At 43.5% G+C, this 19,370-nt stretch overlaps 1 protein-coding gene across 7 annotated transcripts in view; it reads left to right on the forward strand.

Moving 5' to 3' along the window:
* tbkbp1 (TBK1 binding protein 1) overlaps positions 1-19,370 on the forward strand; it is a 93,790-nt gene that overhangs the window by 65,217 nt on the left and 9,203 nt on the right. For all 7 annotated transcript variants that reach the window (XM_067968820.1, XM_067968822.1, XM_067968824.1 and 4 more), the window contains 2 exons: positions 11,899-12,017; positions 16,429-16,865. In XM_067968820.1, the coding sequence (XP_067824921.1) occupies positions 11,899-12,017; positions 16,429-16,865 (556 nt within the window). The remainder of the gene's footprint in view (positions 1-11,898; positions 12,018-16,428; positions 16,866-19,370) is intronic.

Consider the following 19,370-nt stretch of genomic DNA (forward strand, 5'->3'; position numbering starts at 1 on the left):
AACTATAAACTGCTGGCTAGATAACGCTTGAAAACAACATACTTCATTCCCAGAGATTACCACTGGGTTGGTCAGAAATCTCGTATGAAAAAAATACATAGCCTCTTACCATCACTGGACTAAGGGACACAGGAAGACACGGATAAAGGCCTGATGTTAGGAAGCACTTCACGCAAAGAATGATTAAACTGGAATGGTCTTCTGCGTTGGGTAAACGAGGCAAAAACTGGGCAATTGTTCAAGAGACAATGAGATGCTGTAATGGGGGAACGTTGGTTTCTGTGGAAAGATGGGCTGAATGGCCTCCTTCGTCTTTTTAAAAATTCATTCTTGGGATGTGGGCGTCGCTGGCAAGGCCGGCACTTATTGCCCATTATTGAGAAGGTGGTGGTGGGACTTCTTCTTGAACCGCTGCAGTCCGTGAGGTGAAGGTGCTCCCACGGTGCTGTCAGGTAGAGAATTCCAGGATGTTGACCCAGCAACAATGAAGATCGGTACTTATCTTTGTAAACCTTGCTGCGCAGCTAGAAGATTTAAGGCAGGGACAGATGTTAATTATACATTTTGTTGGTGATAGATGCAAGAAGAATTACTGATAGTAAGATTCACTCCTTTGTAAACACTGCAGGACGTGTGCCAAAACTAGAACATACGACCAGGAGTAGGCCATTCAACCCCTCGAGCCTGCTCCGCCATTCAATTAGATCATGGCTGATCTGTTTCTTAACTCCATCCACCCGCCTTGGTTCTGTAACCCTTAATACCCTTAATAACAAAAAACTATCAGTTTCAGTTTTGAAATTTTCAATTGACCCCCAGCCTCAACAGCCTTTTGGGGGAGAGAGTTCCAGATTTCCACTACCCTTTGTGCGAAGAAGTGCTTCCTGACATCACCCCTGGGATCTATTAATAACAGTAAGTGCAATTTGCCACGGATTTATGAATTGGAATATTGATTTTCTGTTAACTGTAGCAGCAGAGGGTCCATTTGAAAATCAAGTTGTAATGTTTCAACGTAACCCATTATTAGAGCCAGAATTTAAAACTTGATGTTAGATGATAATTCACCGTTACAGTCAATCTGGAAAAGGTCAAATTATGACCACAAGCATTTTGATTTAAATCAGTGGTGGTGGTGGTTGAGGGGAGGTTTGGAACATCCCACTGACGTATTAGAGGAAACGACTGTAAATTTCCATGACTCGCCAACGAAGGCCATTGATTTCTTATTTCAAAAATAGTTTTTTTTAAAAAAAGTGTTGTGTATCACTGATACAGGCACCCGGGTGAAATGAGTAAAAAGGAAAGTTGTGGGGGGTTTCATTCTTAACCTGAGTACAATAAGAAACATACCCGTCTCCTAACAAGGCATCAACTTGGAAAGGCTCAGTGGTACAATGCTGAGTGCAGAAAACCGCAGGCAGTCGGTTTGAATCTGTGGCTGCTTCTCAGTAATTACGCAATCCCTGATCATCTACACAAGGAACAATACAAACTTTGGCGGCTTACCACCACCTTCTCAAGGGCAATTAGGGATGGGCAATAAATGCCGGCCTTGTCAGCGACGCCCACATCCCATGAACCAAAAAAAAAATTTTAACAGGCTATTTTAGATCTTGTATTGTGAAATGAGACAGGGTTAATTAGTAATCTCATAATAAAGGATCCTCTGGGGAAGAGTGATCATAATATGATAGAATTTCACATTGAGTGTGAGAGTGACATACTTAAGTCCGAAACTAGAGTCTTAAATTTAAATAAAGCCAATTACATAGGTATGAGGAGCGAGTTGGCTAAGGTAGACTGGGAAATTATGACGGTAGATAAGCAAACATTTAAAGAAATATTTCAATATTCTCAACGAATATACATTCCATTGAGAAATAAAAACTCCACAGGAAAAGTGATCCATCCATGGCTAACTAAAGAAGTTAGGGATAGTATTAGATTAAAAGAAGGGGCTTATAATGTTGCAATGAAGAGTAGTAAGCCTGAGGATTGGGAGAGTTTTAGAAACCAGAAAAGGATGACCAAAAAATTGATAAAAAGGGAGAAAATAGAATAAGAGAGTAAACTAGCAAGAAATTTAAAAATAGATTGTGAGAGCTTCTACAAGTATGTAAACAGGAAGAGAGTAGCAAAAGTAAACGTTGGTACCTCAGAGGCTGAGACAGGAGAAATTATAATGGGGAATAAGGAAGAGATGTTAAACAAATATTTTGTATCTGTCTTCACAGTAGAAGACACAAAAAGCATACCAGAAATAATGGGGTACCAAAGGGCTAATGAGAGTGAGGAACTTCTAGTAATTAATATCAGTAGAGAAAAAGTACTTGAGAAACTAATGGGACTAAAATCCGATAAATCCCCTGGACCTGATGGCCTACGTCTGAGGGTTCTAAAAGAGGTGGCTGCAGAGATGGTGGATGTATTGGTTGTGATCTTCCAAAGTTCCCTAGATTCTAGAACGGTCCCAGCGGATTGGAAGGTAGCAAATGTAACACCGCTATTCAAAAAAAGAGGGAGAGAGAAAACAGGGAACCTACAGGCCAGTTAGCCTGATATCAGTCATTGGCAAAATGCTGGAATCCATTATTAAGGAAGTGGTAACAGGGCTCTTAGAAAATCATAATATGATTAGGCAGAGTCAACATGGTTTGATGAAAGGGAAATCGTGTTTGACAAATCTATTAGAGTTTTTTGAGGATGTAACTAGCAGGGTAGATAAAGGGTAACCAGTAGATGTAGTATAATTGGATTTTCAAAAGGCGTTCGATAAGGTGCCACATAAAAAGTTGTTACGCAAGATAAGGGCTCATGGGGTTGGGGGTAATATATTAGCATGGATAGAGGATTGGGTTAACAGACAGAAAACAGAGAGTAGGAATAAATGGGTCATTTTCAGGTCCGCAGGCTGTAACTAGTGGGGCTCTGCAAGGATCAGTGCTTAGGCCCAGCCATTTACAATCTATATTAATGACTTAGATGAAGGGACCGAGTGTAATGTATCCAAGTTTGCTGATGACACAAAGCTAGGTGGGAAAGTAAGCTTTGAGGAGGACACAAATAATCTGCAAAAGGATATAGACTGGTTAAGTGAGTGGGCAAGAAGGTGGCAGATGGAGTATAATGTGGAGAAATGTGAGGTTATTCACTTTGGTAGGAACAATAGAAAAAAAGAATATTTTTTAAATGGTGAGAAACTATTAAATGTTGGTGTTCAGAGAGAATTGGGTGTCCTGGTACAAGAAATACAGAAAGTTAGCATTCGGGTACAGCAAGCAATTAGGATGACAAATGGCATGTTGGCCTTTATCGCAAGGGGGTTGGAGTACAAGATTAAGGAAATCTTGCAAAATTGTACACGGCTTTGGTGAGACCACACCTGGAGTATTGTGTACAGTTTTGGTCTCCTTACCTAAGGAAGGATATACTTGCCTCAGATGCGTTGCAATGAAGGTTCACTAGATTGATTCCTGGGATGAGAGGGTTGTCCTATGAGGTGAGTTTGAGTAGAATGGACCTATACACTCTGGAGTTTAGAAGAATGAGAGGTGATCTCATTGAAACGTGTAAGATTCTGAGGGGGCATGACAGCGTAGATGCTGAGAGATTGTTTCCCCTGGCTGGAGAGTCTAGAACTAGGGAGCATTATCTCAGGGTAAGGGGTTGGCCATTTAAGACCAAGATGAGAAGGAATTTCTTCACTCAGAGGGTTGTGAATCTTCGGAATTCTCTACCCCAGAGGGCTGTGGATGCTGAGTCGTTGAGTGTATTCAAGATTGAAATCAATAGATTTTTTGGATTCTAGGGGAATCGTGGGATATGGGGATCGGGCGGGAAAGTGGAGTTGAGGTCGAAGATCAGCCATGATCTGATTAAATGGTGCAGCAGGCTCGAGGGGCCGTGTGGCCTACTCCTGCTCCTATTTCCTATGTTCTTTAGCGCATATCTGTGAATTGGGGCTTAGGGAGCTATGTTTGGGAGAGGCTGCGCGTCTCAGAGGCATAAACCAATGAAAGATATTAAATATTGCATTGTGAGATTCCTCCCCCTCACACCCCAGTGGTTGAATGGGCAAGGGCACTAACCAGTGTGATGATGAGCAATAAAGACCATTAAGGTGCCACTTATAAGAACGAAAAAAAGAAACACTTGCATTTGTATTATATTATGAAAATATAATATTATGTGGCTCGGTGTCAAATTTTGTTTGCTATTGCTCTCGTGAAGCGCCTTGGAACTTTCTACCATGTTAAAGGCGCTATATAAATGCAAGTTGTTGTTGTCCTCAGGATGTCTCAAAGCACTGTGCAGCCAGTGAAGTACTTTTGAAGTGCAGTCACTGTTGTAATGTAGGGAATCTAAATGTATATGTATATGTATATTTTTGGCAGGTAACACCCGTGCAAGTTCCAAAAGACATTCAGTACTCAAAAGCGCCGTTTCATTTCAGTGATGTTCAGTCTGTGCTGAGTTAGCTGATTGCAGCAAAGGTTTCAGTACTGAAAATGGCCGTGTCAGCCATTCTTCAAGTCTGGGCCCAGATGGGTGAACATCAGTGGGTTATTTTACCAAAGGGGGCATCACAGCCGCGCCTGACCCCTCCTCACCTGATGTCACGCTCCCAGTCGCCTATCCAGTGACATGTTGGAATGTGTGCATGTGTGGACATTGGGCAAGGACAGGGTCAGGCTCAGGCTCAGTTGTGATTCCTCCCATGGTAAAATAGCCCACTGCCACTTACCATTTAGGCATCCCGTGAAGAATGGCTGACATTTTGGAGGCGGTTGCCAGCCATGGAATTATGAGTTCTTTGGGAGCAGAGGGAGGAAGTTGGGGTGGGGGGAATGGTGTGCCACCCTTGTTAAAAAGATAGAAGAGAGTGGGCATTTATTTTACAGGGGAACATGCCCACAGCTCCTAAGTATTGTAAACCCAGTAAATCACTGCCAAAATACACCTTGTAATATTACAGCTCTTCTCATGTAATGTGACAATGGGTGTAGCAAAATTTAATGGGAAATGTTGACATAGCAATTTACAATGGTAAATGTTGATTAAAAGAAGTTCATGACAACAGGAACTAAGGTTTACGGAGACGATTGTAGGTAAATAAATATTTTACCTTGCAATGAATGGAAAGAATTTTGTACAGGAGTTTTATTATCAGCACTGCTATTAACATTAAAACATTTTTTTAAAAAACATAATTAATTTTAACACTTTAAAAGAATTCTAGGGGCAGCCTAGCCGAAAAGCTATTAGAGCCACTTCACATGTGGGCTGTTGGAGTCACTTTATATACCATGGCATTTAAGTTGTTTTTGAAGAATCATAGGATTTTACAGGACAGCAGGAGACCATTCAGTCCATTGCGCCTGTGTTGGCTCTCCACATAGTCCCATTCCCTTTCCCCATACCTGTTTAAAATGTTCTTTACAATGCGAGACTGATCCCAGCACCGCTGGTTGTAGACACGCAGATGGCTCTACCCGAGGGTTAACTTGCCCAGATTTGGTAATGATGGTGGGAGTCTGGGTCTTCCTGGTGGCTGGCATTAGCAAATCACCAGAACACTTAACCACATAGCACAGACTGGTAGAAAAATAGAGAGTGACGGAAAAGCACAGCCAAAAGAAAAGAAACAGGTTTGTGTTTCTGCTGGGACCCTTCATCAGAACAGTAACCTGTCCTTCTCTCGTAGATGTTAGCAGTGGTTCCGTGGTAGCACTCATGCCTCTGGGTCAGAAGGTTATTAGAGTCAATTCACATGTTCAAGTTCCACTCCAGAGACTAGAGCACAAAATCTAGGCTGACACTCCAGTGCAGCACAGAGGGAGTGCTACACTGTCAGAGGTGCTGTCGTTTGGGTGAGATGTTAAACTGAGACCCCATCTACCCTCTCAGGTGGATGTAAAAGATCCCATGACACTGTTTGAAGAAGAGCAGGGGAGTTCTTCCCGGTGTCCTGGCCAATATTCATCTCTCAACCAACATCACTAAAAAATAAATTATCTGGTCATTATCGCATTGCTATTTGTAGGAGCTTGCTGTGTGCAAATTGGCTGCCGTAGAAACATAGAAACATAGAAAATAAGAGCAAGAGTAGGCCATTCGGCCCTTTGGGCCTGCTCCGCCATTCAAAATGATCATGGCTGATCGTCTAACTCAGTACCCTGTTCCCGCTTTTTCCCCATATCCCTTGATGCCTTTTGCGTTAAGAAATATATCTATCTCCTTCTTGAATACATCTAATGACTTAGCCTCCACTGCCTTCTGTGGTAAAGAATTCCACAGGTTCACCACCCTCTGAGTGAAGAAATTTCTCCTCTTCTCAGTCCTAAATGGCACACCCCGTATCCTGAGACTGTGACCCCTGGTTCTGGACTCTCCAGCCATCGGGAACATCCTCCCTGCATCTAGTCTGTCTAGTCCTGTTAGAATTTTATGTGTTTCGATGAGGTCACCTCTCATTCTTCTAAACTCTAGTGAACTCTAGTCAACCCGATCTCTCCTCATACGTCAGTCCTGCCATCCCAGGAGTCAGTCTGGTGTTTCCTACATTACAATAGTGACTGCACTTCAAAAGTACTTCATTGGCTGTAAAGCACTTTGGGATGTCCAGATGTTGTGAAAGACGCTATATAAATGCAAGTCTTTCCTTTTTTAGATGCTGACTGACCTGTGGTTCATTTCCAGAGTTTTCTGCATTTATTTCGGATTTCTGGCATTCAAGCTACAATTTGATGTTTGAAAAAGAGGTTAAATGTGTTGAATATCAGATGACTGAAAACTGCCCAGTTCTGTAGTTTGGTTAATCAGACCCCCAAGTAGACTCCTGTTACACCCAGTGAATTGTTAGCAGGCTCCTGTGCCACAGCATTGCAATTACGCCCATCTTATCTAGCACCTCAGCAAAGCCTTGGGTCTCAGTATCAGCACTGATCTGACCACTTCACGCTGAGCAGTCAGCTTTAGTTATTTTTATTCTTTTAATGAGACAATTTTGAAAAGTTTTCTAAAGTCTTTAAACAGAACTGAGAGATCAAATCCCACCGCTAAAGCTGGTCTCGCTTAAAACCCTCACTTGAAAATCCAACAGATCCCATTAACTTAGAGTTGCCTCCTCTCTGGTTTTTGAACTTGGACAGCCAAGTTTTGAATGTATCGTCTGGTTTGCAACAGAGAGAGCGATAATATATTAAAAGTCTTGGCTATAGCATGGACTTCCTGTAAGCATCATACTTACTTCCTGTCACACTTCAGCTGTCACACTTTGTTGATTAACGCAGAGTAAAATCGCAGCCAGTTAGAATTGAAGAGGTAAAGAACATGCAAGTAAAGACCAAGGGCAGCAGACAGAAAAATCAGTGGCCATGATAGTACATTGTGCATTATATGGTGTAACATCATGGTAAGCAATGGCACAGGAGATCTGCTAATGTTCATATATGCATGTACATGCCTTGCATCTGTCACACTCCAAACATGGAGCATTTTGATGCTAGATGCAAAATAATTGTAAAATAAAAGAACGAAAAGCTAAACATTTCATTCTAGGTTCTTCTGACCTGAAGCATGAAATTTACAAGTAGTTTACTCACCTCTTGTTCACCTCAGGAAGTTACAAACCACATACAGTTACCTGGATTCCCGCAGGATGTCGTCGAGATGGGCCAGGTTAGGCCCTAAACACCACAACCATGCTCCAGACCCCAGCCTGAGCATTGCCACTGGAGATCTGCAGTATTTTAGAACTTACCAAACACCAAGGGGTAGAAATTGGTTATGGCCTGTTTCCGGACGCATAAACAGTGCTCGCTCGAACCGGGAGGTCGGCCCAATATTGGGCCTCTGGCATCATTGACGTTATTTGGGCAAGCTGCCGGCAACTGTTATGCCTCCACAGGCAGCTTGTCCATTCTTGAGTAAATTAACTTCGGGCTTGCCTTGATGGCAGCGTGCCAAGAGTAAGTCCCGGATGGGGGAGATGGAGAGGCAACAGCTTGTGGGGGGTGGTGGGGGGGGTGGAATTGTGAGTACTGTGGAGTTGGGGTGGGGTCGGCTCCACAGGAAAGATTGCGAAAGAAAAACTTGCCTTTTGGTGGCGGCCGTTGCTTAGGCTGCAGCGACAGCTGAAGAATCCCAAACAGAGCAGGCTTGGAGCCTAATCCACCGGAATCCAATTTAGCAGAGGGGGCCTAAAACAGGCGTAAGGCCCCTCATTTACATATGTAAGCAGCTTAATGCCTGCTTTAGGTAGCTGCCAGGGACGACTGAAAAATGGCCCAACCCTATATCGGATCGGATCGGACGTCTTTCAGGCATCCTTGAAATTGGCCCTCTTTGTGCCCATTTTACACCCGTAAATCGGGCGCACTGAGGTCTAATTTCCAGCCCCAAAAGTCTCTTTTTTTAATAAATAAAAGCCCAATTTATTTTTTTATTTACCTCAGGACCTCATGGTTTTGGGATGCATGAGTTGTGAAGGTTTGAGGTGAATTTTCATCAGCAGCAAAGGAAATATCAGAACTGAAGCCACAATCGAACTCTCTGCCCCGTCCCTTATTCTCCCTAGTGTAAACAAACACCTCCACCTTCCATCCCCTGGGGCAGGCACTCAGCTACTGGTGGGAGTTCATTTTATGTTTAAAATCTATTAATTGCAAAGTAAAAAGTGTTTAAAATGCACCATTTTCAAATGTAAAAATGCTACATTTCCCATGCCCTCTGACCGCCTTCCCCAAAAATTGTGGTCACGAAAGGGGCGGGGGGCAGTTAAGTAAACGGGAAAGGCCTGTGTTAAAATAGTGGGCAGATAGATAACATACGGATGCAATAAGCGTTTGCTCACTAATATCTTCAGCTGGACTTTCTACTCTCACAAATGTCTTGTGGCTTAGTAAGAAACAATCTAGAGCAAGACTCGAGGAACAAATATATCTTGTTAATCAGAGATTATGACGTGTACATGCGTCACCATTCTAGTTATTTTCCATTCAGCTCAGTGGGGCATATTCTCTCATACGGAGTAGTCTACACATATCTACGTGTATAAAAGTCCACACCGAAAAAGCACTAGCTAAAGAGTCAAATATTAATATTTTCTGGGAGGGAGTGGATGAGACATCACATACGCCCAAGCACCCCTAAAAATAAATCAGTATCACCATTTCCAAAATTGTCACTACACCATTTGACTCAGTTCTCATTCCAACCAACTCTCCTGATACTGCCCTCTATACTCACTGTTTAAATATCTATATTTGATTAAAAATCTTGGGTATGCAATCACTTCCAGTCTAACTTCCTGTTGTCGTGATTTGTGGTCACGTTTTTAAGTCAATATTTAACATTAAAACTGCTATGTAAACATTTGGAATGGAAATCCTGCATGTAAACAGTTACCTGTGGTTGCAGGCTCTGGTCAGTAGGTGGCACTGTGAAGCTTGTTTAGGACCCGTTAGGTCTGTGTTAAAATAGCGAGCAAGAGATAAGTGTTCGTCCGAGAACTGCACCGGTTGTAATTTCCACCCATATAATCAGAAAAATAGAAGGATGGAAAGAAAGAAAAAACGTGCATTTATATCGCACTTTTCACCACCTCTGAACGTCCCAAAGTGCTTTATAGCCAATGCAGTACTTTTGAAGTGTAGTCACTGCTGTAATGTAGGAAACTACCATCGGTGATGTTATACAAACACATAACCCACTCGTATCAAATGCCTCTCTGCTGTTTTGATAGAAGCATCAGCTTAAATGGGTTACCCGCCTTCATTAAATTAGTGGGGAGAGGCCTGAGCACATTAAGCATTCGCACGATAACATCGGCGACACTAATTCCTACCATCTACTCAGCAGAGAGCTCAAATGTTGAATAGATAAACCTTTCTGATAAAGACATTTGGACAGCCCCCGCGAGTCTCTTTAACAACAAGGTTTGACTTAACATTCATTCTTAACACAGAGAAGGGTTGAAAGTGAATAAATTGCAAAGTTTTATTGTAAAACCAATCATGATTATTGGAAATGGTAGTGATAGAGATCAGAAAAACAGTAAGCAGCTGAAATAAGAAATAATCTGTGGGCTGTGTGTCCTGTGTGTGGGCTGAAGAGGTGCTACCTGCTCCACCTTATTCTCAGTTGAGTAAGAAAAGCATTCAACTTTCTTATAAACTTCACCACAAGCTCTTATCTTTCTCTGCTCTTTAATTTTCCCCTCCAATTTCCTCCTCTCCTCAAGGTGCTGACTTATGAAGGGGTAGGTCACCATAGCTCTCAGTCACCCTGGGGTATCTCAAGTCAACTGGTCATTCTCGATGCGTGAGCCCAGACAGTGGATGCCAGATCATCACTGCAGCCTAGCAAATCCTGGCACACTATCAGATGTCAGCAGTCGACTGTAGGAGGATGTTACAGCCGAGCCCAATCCTGTCCTTAACTGACGTGTACACACGTGTACTTACCAGCAGAGGTCACTCGATGACAAACAGGAGCAGGAAACCCTGACTGATTCTCCTCTCCCATTCAGGGCCCTGATGGCCGATTAGGGCAATCCTACTGCTGCATCAGCTAGCTCAGCCACAGGCCCCTGGGCTCCCTGGAGTTGGGTCCTCCTGGTTCTGTACAATTGAAGTTACTTGCTGGCTTTACCGACTCAGTGGTAGCACTCTCGCCTCTGAGTCAGCAGTTTGTGGGTTCAAGTACCACTCCAGAGACCTGAGAACAAAATCTAGGCTGGCACTCCGGTGCAGTACTGAGGGAGTGCTGCACTGTCAGATGAGACATTAAACCGAGGCCCGTTTTGCCTTCTCAGGTGGATTCCACGGCGCTGTTCGAAGAAGAACAGGGGAGATCTCCCCGGTGTCGTGGCCAATATTTATCCCTCAATCAACATCACTAAAACAGATTATCTGGTCTTTGTCACATTGCAGTTTGTGAGATCTTGCTGTGCACAAATTGGCTGCCACATTTCCTACATTACAACAATGGCTACGCTTCAAAAATACTCCATTGGCTGTAAGGCGCTTTGTGGCGTCCTGAGGTTGTGAAAGGCTTTATATAAATGCAAGTCTTTCTTTCTTTATTGAGGAAACTTTTAAGTTTTTATCTTTAAAGGGCCGTCGCCTTCATTAAAACGAGGTTAACAGATCCGATGGGTTTTTTGTTGGATATGGAAACAGAATAGCTAAAAATTATTTTTGCCATAATGACGCCAAGGACCCAATGACATGTTTGATACAATTTCCCTCATTGTGTTCAAAGAGGAAAGGTTTGCCATAGAGTTTTTTTGTGAAGCTGGAGCCTCTTTTACATGTTTCTGTCTGGGGGGTCTCCATAAATGAGGCTCCAGTAACTCAACCTGCCAACAGTTTTCAGTGTCCACCAGTCCTTTTACTGACCATTTGACTGCAGTCCAGACTGACAACCTTTTACAGAAGGTCTCTATCCTGTTTGCTGATCCTTTAACTGATTAAATGGCTTTACAACACCAAGTTTCACATCGTTCACCTGACGAAGGGGGAAGCCTCCGAAAGCTTGTGAATTTAAAATAAAATTGCTGGACTATAACTTGGTGTTGTAAAATTGTTTACAATTGTCAACCCCAGTCCATCACCGGCATCTCCACATCATGATTAAATGGCAGCCATTTTACAATATCCAAGTACATTTCTTCCCAATTTCTCTCCTCCTTTCCATAAGGCATTGATTCTTTGCTGTAGTGCCATTGCATAGCCATCAGGGACCCTCTCATACCGTAGCCAAGTGGCTGTTCTTCATTTCTGAACTTGGGCGGTGAGTGCTAACCGACGGGGACATCACAGCTAAACCCAATCCTGTCCTCACTTGACATCCGCGCTCACGTCCTGACTTTTCTTCAATTTCTTCTTTCAGGGAAAACTTGGCACTGGCATACACCGAGCTGGCTCAAGAGCTCTGCCGTCTGCGCAGTCTGACCGAGGCTCAGACCGAGATCCTGAGGAGACTCTCTGAGGAACAAACAACAAATAATGGTAAATAGGAAATGAGCAACCTGTTCATAACCATCGCTATTAACAAGAAGCCAATCATTGACCTGTTTTATTTTACAACATGTATTCTTTATGCTGATCACCTCCTGCGCCTAAAATCTCATTCTCACAGCACCATAATGATCTCCCTGTCCTTTACTCAATTCCGAAACCTTCACTCCTGCTCCTCCTGGTCCCACAAAAATTAATGTTTTGGCTACGTCCTGAGTGACATCTTCTGTGACTGTTGACCGTGGTGTGTTATCCTTCTAGCAATCCTTGACCTCTTTGCAGTGTTTAATACATTGATAGTGGCATCCCCCTCCATCGCCTCTCCTCTATTGTTCATCTCTGTGACGCCACCGTTATGTGGTTCCACTCTTGCCTGTCTGAATGAAGCCAGTGCATTTCCAGCGCTGATCTTTCTTCCCATCCTTGCACCATCACCTCCAGCGTCCCTCAAGGATCTTCTTCCTTATCTGCATGCTTCCATAGGAACAGGAGTAGGCCATTCAGCCCCTCGAGCCTGTTCCGCCATTCAATGGGATCGTGGCTGATTTGTACCCTAACTCCATCCATCTACCTTGGCTCCAAATCCCTTAATACCCTTGTTGACATCATCTGTAGGCACCAGGTCAGTTTCCATATGTATGTTGGGGACACCAGCTCTGCCTCTCCACCACCTTTTTCGACCCATGTGCTTTCCGATCCGCCTCCATCCATATGGGCAAATCCCAGATATGAGATTTTCAGACATTATCTATAGATATGGGGTGTCCATTTTTACCAGAAACATAAACATTTCTGAAAACAGCAAGCTGCAGTTGCACATGGGCTTCAGGGGATAGCCAAGTGGGTTTAAGTGTAATCTCTCCTTATTCTCTTTACTCTTTCTTTCCCTTCTTTCTTTCTTCACACAGTCCGTCTGGCTGAGAATTTCTAAATTTTGAATTTCCCGGCCGAAGTGTTTCGCTTTCTCTTGTTGGAGAATGAGAGAAAGCGAAACAAAGGCTATGGACGCAGGGCTATCCCAGCATTCATAGCAGTAGTGAATGTCCTCTATTAAAACAATAGGGTCTGTAGATTTGATCGAGGACTTTCAGTATGACTATAGGATAGCCCTGCCTTCATAGTGATCTTTGCTTTGTCTTGCTCCATAGCAAGAGAAATGCAAGGAATTACCAGAAAATCCCATATAACTTGGGGATCATAATCCTCAGAGATTGGGGCAGGATTTGCCCTGAAACACCATTGATTACAAGAGAGTTGATGGGCCTGATCCATTATCTGTTTAGCATCTTTTATGGTGACGCTCGTGTTGTTTGGATTGCAGGAGACCTGTGTCGTGCACCAGATTCCTGTCTCCACATTATCCCGCTGGTACACCCAAGCCGTGGCTCCATAGTTCTGCAGCTGGGAGCCAGATCTGGCCGTGTAAATGCAGGGAGTCTGTTCAGAGACGCTGGTCCCCCAGAATCCAAACTCAACGAGCATCGCCCAGTGGTGATATCAGTCCGAAAAATGCGGAGGGAGGGGGGAGCCTTTAGTTCAAGAATAAAACCTAAGTTGCAGTCACCCTGCAGGAACTTTCAACGATTGGATTCTAATAAGAGAGTCAATAGCTGTGAGAATTTAACAAGCACGCTGTTAGATTGGGAATGCACTTCAACACAGGACTATGTAGTCTGTCTGTGATTCAGCGATACTAACAAGTCGCCTGCAAGCCATGGTATCCAGGTTTAACACAAGACAGAAGAATCAAGTGCTACTAATTAGTGCTTCAAATTAATTCTACCTAAAGTTCTTTAGCTGCCCGTCAAATTCAGCAACATAGACAGGATTTCCGATGTAGGTTATATGGCTTTACACCCATCGAGGAGGCTGGGGGCTCATTAGCTCCCACCAGATATTTTTGTTTCTGGTATTTATAGGAAGGTATTTATAAAAACAATGGGAAAAAATATAGAGGTTACTGGGTAATTTTACAAAATATAGTCCTGTAGAGGCAACTCCTCCATGGCTTAATGGTTGAATGCCCTGCCCACTGTGGCACTGAGCCGTACTAACCAAGAAGGTCTAAGGCTCAATCTGAACTGTGCTGAGCTGGTTCATCTCAGCTCAGGTGGCAATTGGGGCAGTACAATTGCCCTCGTCGCCTCTGGGGTGGGAGAGTGGATGACCCTCCGCTGTGGTGCCCTCCACAGTTGAATAGTCTGCTTCACGTACATTCAGTTACTTTTTGGAAGTACGGTCACTGTTGTTATATGGGTGAAAATAGACACTAAGCAAGACCCCACAAGCAGCAGTGAGATGAACAACCTGTTAATCTATATTTGGTGGTGTTGGTTGAGGGAGGAATGTTGATCAGGAGATCTCTCTGCACATCTGCTAATGTGGGATCATATATGCATTTAAGGGCAAGCTAGATGAGTACATGAGGGAGAAAGGAATAGAAGGATATGCTGATAGGATTAGATGAAGTAGGGTGGGAGGAGGCTCGTGTGGAGCATAAACATCGACATAGACAAGTTGGGCCGAATGGCCTGTTTATGTGCTGTAAAATTCTATGTTCACATGAACATGTTTAGCATCACATCGAAAGGACAGCACCTCCAACAGTGCAGCACTCCCTCAGTACTACACCGGAGTGACAGCCTAGATTACATGCTGAAACCCTGGACTGCGGCTTAAACAGACATCTTCTACCTCAGAGCGAAAGTGCTACCAAGTGAGCCGAGCTGCCTCTTTGGGGAAATTTGAAATCTTTTGCCCTATGCTCAAATGTTCTACCCTGACCCCCTATAACGTACTTAAAATATCCCTTTTAGAAAACAAGGGGGTGATTTGATCTTGGGGCAGGATTGGTGCTTGCGGGAGCCAGGGCAGTCGGCAGTGTGAGATCCGGGAGATTTTAACTCCCAGGCCTACTTTAGATTGAGCTTGTCAGCATCGGGCCCGAACACGGCTGAACCCATTTCCTGGCAGGTGGGTGGGAGCGGGATTTCAGGCAGCATGAGGCTACCAGCAGGGACCCACGAGAACGGTCCCTGGCACTAAGGTAGGTTGAGTGGGGGATGGGCAGGTAGTCATGGGAGGGGAGAAAGCCTGAGGCAAGGGAGGCCCAAGGTTTCCTTGTGTGGCCTGGAGGAACACTCCCGCTCCTCCTGGCCCACAAGGACATGTCAAATAATTTTAACCTGCTGGGCCTCCCCTGGCCCTTGATGCAGCTTCCAGCAGCTTTGGCCTGGTGGGTAAGTCACCACTCCTTCCTCACTCAGGCCTCCGGTAAAAATTGCAGTCAGGCCCCATTGACATCATCAGAGCCCAATCTTCAGTACTGTGAACAGTTCTGGTCTCCATATTACAAAAAGGATATAGAGGCACTGGAGAAGGTGCAAAAAAGATTTACTAGGATGATACCAGAACAGGGGCTCTTTTCTCTAGAAAAGAGAAATCTGAGGGGTGACCTGATAGAGGTCTTTACGATTATGAAAGGGGTCTTTAAGAATATGATAGGGTAAACGTAGAGAAGATGTTTCCACTTGTGGGGGAGACCAGAACTAGGGGCCATAAATATAAGATAGTCACCAATAAATCCAATAGGGAATTCAGGAGAAACTTCTTTACCCAGAGAATGGTTAGAATGTGGAACTCACTACCACAAGGAGTAGTCGAGGCGAATAGCATAGATGCTTTTAAGGAGAAGCTAGATAAACACATGAGGGAGAAAGGAATAGAAGGATCTGCTGATAGGGTTAGATGAAGTAGGGAGGGAGGAGGCGCGTGTGGAGCATAAACACTGGCATGGATCTGTTGGGCCGAATGGCCTGTTTCTGTGCTGTACATTCTATGTAATTCTACGTAATTCATATTTACAGAGGGACCCCATTGCTGCCTGCAATTTAAAATTGCAGTCAGCTATTTCAGGGCGGGAAGCAACTGGGTAAGTCCCCAGCTCCATTTTAACTGACCACCCCGCCCGGTTTTTGCCGGGCTGAGGTGGGGGCGGGGGAGAGGTTAAAATTCCCCCTATGGTCTCTTCTTACAGGTTCTTCACTGATTTTGAAAAGGTTTTCTCCAGATGTCAGCCTTGGCTCTGTGGGAGCACTCTCGTCTCTGACTCAGAAGGTTGTGGGTTGAAGGCACATTACAAAGACTTGAGCACATAATCATGAAAACAGATCGTCGGGTTCTTTTACTGACTGTTGGTCTCATTGCTGCTTGTGGGACCTTGCTGTGCACAAAATAGCCGCCATGCTTCCCTACATTACAACAGGTCAAAAGTACCTCATTGGCAATGAAGCACTTTGGGATGTCCTGAGGTCACAAAAGGCGCTATATAAATGCAAGTTCTTTCTTGCTTTCTTTCTAGGGTTATTACATCTTAAATATGTTGTTTTACTTTGTTTCTCAGCCCATCCCCAACCCTCTGTTCACCTGAGGCAAGCTGCATACTCCAGCTACCCCAGGAGTACAAGCCACCGTCTCCGTGCCAACTTTCAAGGACGTCGCAGCTACTCCGAAGTCAGTGATGCCAAAGTGTACCACCACACAATGCCGTCTCGATTGGCAGCAGATGACCCATCCTCGCCAACGCACAGGCTATACGTTGCCAGCGATTATCTTAAGGTGCCAGATAGTGCAGACGATATCAGAGACGATGGTACCTTTGATCGACAGCTAGAGTCCGATGATGAGGATTGGATGACCCATAGTTCTCCCGGAACTTTGGACAGGGGAATGAGGAGCACTTCCTCCTGCACGGCGCTCCTTATCCCAGACAATCCCATGAATAGGAATTCTACCGAATATTCCAGATCGGAGCATGCCCAGTCATGGCCTTCCATCAATGTAGGTTTGCAGTTATAATGATCCCAATTGACCTCAACGTAATCTTGTGCACTCTTCATTTTTTTAGTTACAAGGCAATGTAACTCGGTGTTATAGTGAGTTAGAACATTCCTTTCATTTCTGGAAGCTTAGTTCCAATTCAGTGTAGAAAGATGCAAAAAAAAAATTGGCGTTTTTTTTGACCAGAACAGAAAAGGTTAAGGGACATCTAATAGAAGCTTTTGAGAGGGTAAGTAGTGAAAGATTATTTCCACTCATTGGCGAATCGGCAACAAGGGAGTGTAGACTGAGGATTATCACTAGCAGAATGAACGGGGAAGTTAGAAGTCGGTTATCAGAACAGGGAATGTTTTACCACAACTAGCAATTGCAGCAGAGACAATAACATTGTTTAAAAGGGGATTAGATAAATATTGAAAAAGAGGACTGTAAAAGGGAAATGGGATTAGAGCAGACAGCCCCAGGTGAAGAACTAACATCAGTGATCTCCTTCTGTGCTGAAAATTCGAGAATATTCGAGGGATGAGAGTCTCCTCTCTCTAGAAGCACAAAAGCAGCAAAGTGAAATTACTTTGGTAGAGTCCCAACGCAGCACAGAACTATACAGAGATCTTCATGTAGAACAGCAGTATGTTTTTAGTTCAACAAGGAAGGAGACTGTGCTTGATCTAATTCTAGATAATGTCATGGGGCAAGTTGGTAATGTGGGGATAGGGCAACGTCTGGTAACTGTAACATAATTAGGTCCAATATAAAAATTGAAACGGAGAGGGAACAGTCTAAAGACAAAAGTACCCGATTTGTGGGTGGGGGAGAAAGCAAAATTCAACAAGATAAAAAGGGAGCTAACCCAAATAAATTGGAAAGAAAAATTGGCAGACAAGACAGTGGAAAAACAAAGGGAAACTTTCAAACAGGAGATACTTAGGGTAGCGACTACAAGAATTAAAGGGGGTGCAGCAAAAGCTGGAGTTTCTTGAAAGAGGTGAGAAATTAAAATTAAAATGAGACAAAAAGAGACACTTGACAAATCTATTAATACAAAAGGAAATAAAAGAAACTGCAGAAAATAGAGAGGGGAAGAAAAACAGGTTAGAAAACATGAAGAAACACTGACATAATAAAAAGGTAAATAGTAAAGGGCTTATAAACATATCAAAAGTAAAAGAATAATTTTTTTAAAAGGTAGAGCTGATTAGAGATGGAAAATGAAATCTTTTTGTGGTAGATGAAGGAATGGCAGAGATACCAAGCGAATAATTTGCTTTGATTTTCACAGAAGAGTGTGACACTTGGAATGAAAGAGTACAAGAGGGGGAGGTGAAGCAATTACGTAGGATGCCTATAGAGAAGGCAGTTGTACTGAAAAAGCTGTTGGAACTGAATGTGGAAAAGGCACCAGTCCCTGATGGCTGTATCCTAGAATGCTGAGAGAGAGGAAAAAGCAGAGGTTTTGATCAGTCTTTCAAACATTCTTGGATATGGCAGTCGTGCCAGAGGACTGGAGGTTTGCCAGTGTAACACCTATGTTCAAAAGAGAAAACTATGTAAATCAGGTAACTTTAGACCCATCAGCCTAACAGTGGGTAAGCTTCCAGAGATCAAAATACAGGATAAAATTAATACTTACTTAGAAAGACATGGGTTAACTAAGGATGGTGAGCACAGATTTATAACTAGAGAGCATAAATTTTAGGTCATCACCAAAAGAAGGGAATGGTTGGGAGAATGTACTTTTTATACATAAAAACATGGAATGCCGTGAAAGCAACAGTGGATAGCTTTTAAAAGGGAAGAAGATAAATATTTGAGGAAGAAAAATTAAAAAGAATATGGGGAAGGTGCAGCGGAATGGCACTAACTAGCTAGCTCTTTCAGCGAGCTGGCATATTTGTGATGGGCTGAATGTCCTATGATTCAAGAACTGCTCCTGTTTCAGCACGGAACTGACAGTCAGTGTCACTCAGAAACCACAAGTACACCTGAAATGGGAAATGGAATCGTCAGCCTGTTGCAATGGGGAAGAAATGATCTGTGCACGTTGTTGGGGCAGAGTAGAAGGAGCTTTACTAATATCTAAAGTTCAGAAATTGACATGATTTAAAATGGTGGTAACTGAACACTAAGACGAGTCTTTGATTATGCCATTATGGAACCTAATTGTGGAATGTTCTCTCTTTTTTTCTTTCTTTGTCTTTCAGTTTTCTCTCCTATTTTCTTCCCTTAACTATTCTGAAGCTGGTGATTTATGCTGAGGTTTGATTTAATGGGTGTCGACTGCACCTCACTCAAATCTTCCTTCAGTGTGAGACTAGACGGTGAGGACAGCTGGGCTATTTTCCTGTGGACACAGCCTTGATGCACACTTCCAATAGGATCACTGGACGGTGTTCAGGAGCAGTAACCCTGGCTGATGTTTCTCCTCCCTAGGCCAAGGGTGTCCCGGGCAATTGTAATACCCCAGCTTAGATCAACAAACTTGGCACAGACTAGGATTCAAACCTG

The sequence above is a fragment of the Heptranchias perlo genome, chromosome 30, assembly GCF_035084215.1.
Source record: "Heptranchias perlo isolate sHepPer1 chromosome 30, sHepPer1.hap1, whole genome shotgun sequence".
Lineage (NCBI taxonomy): Eukaryota > Metazoa > Chordata > Chondrichthyes > Hexanchiformes > Hexanchidae > Heptranchias > Heptranchias perlo.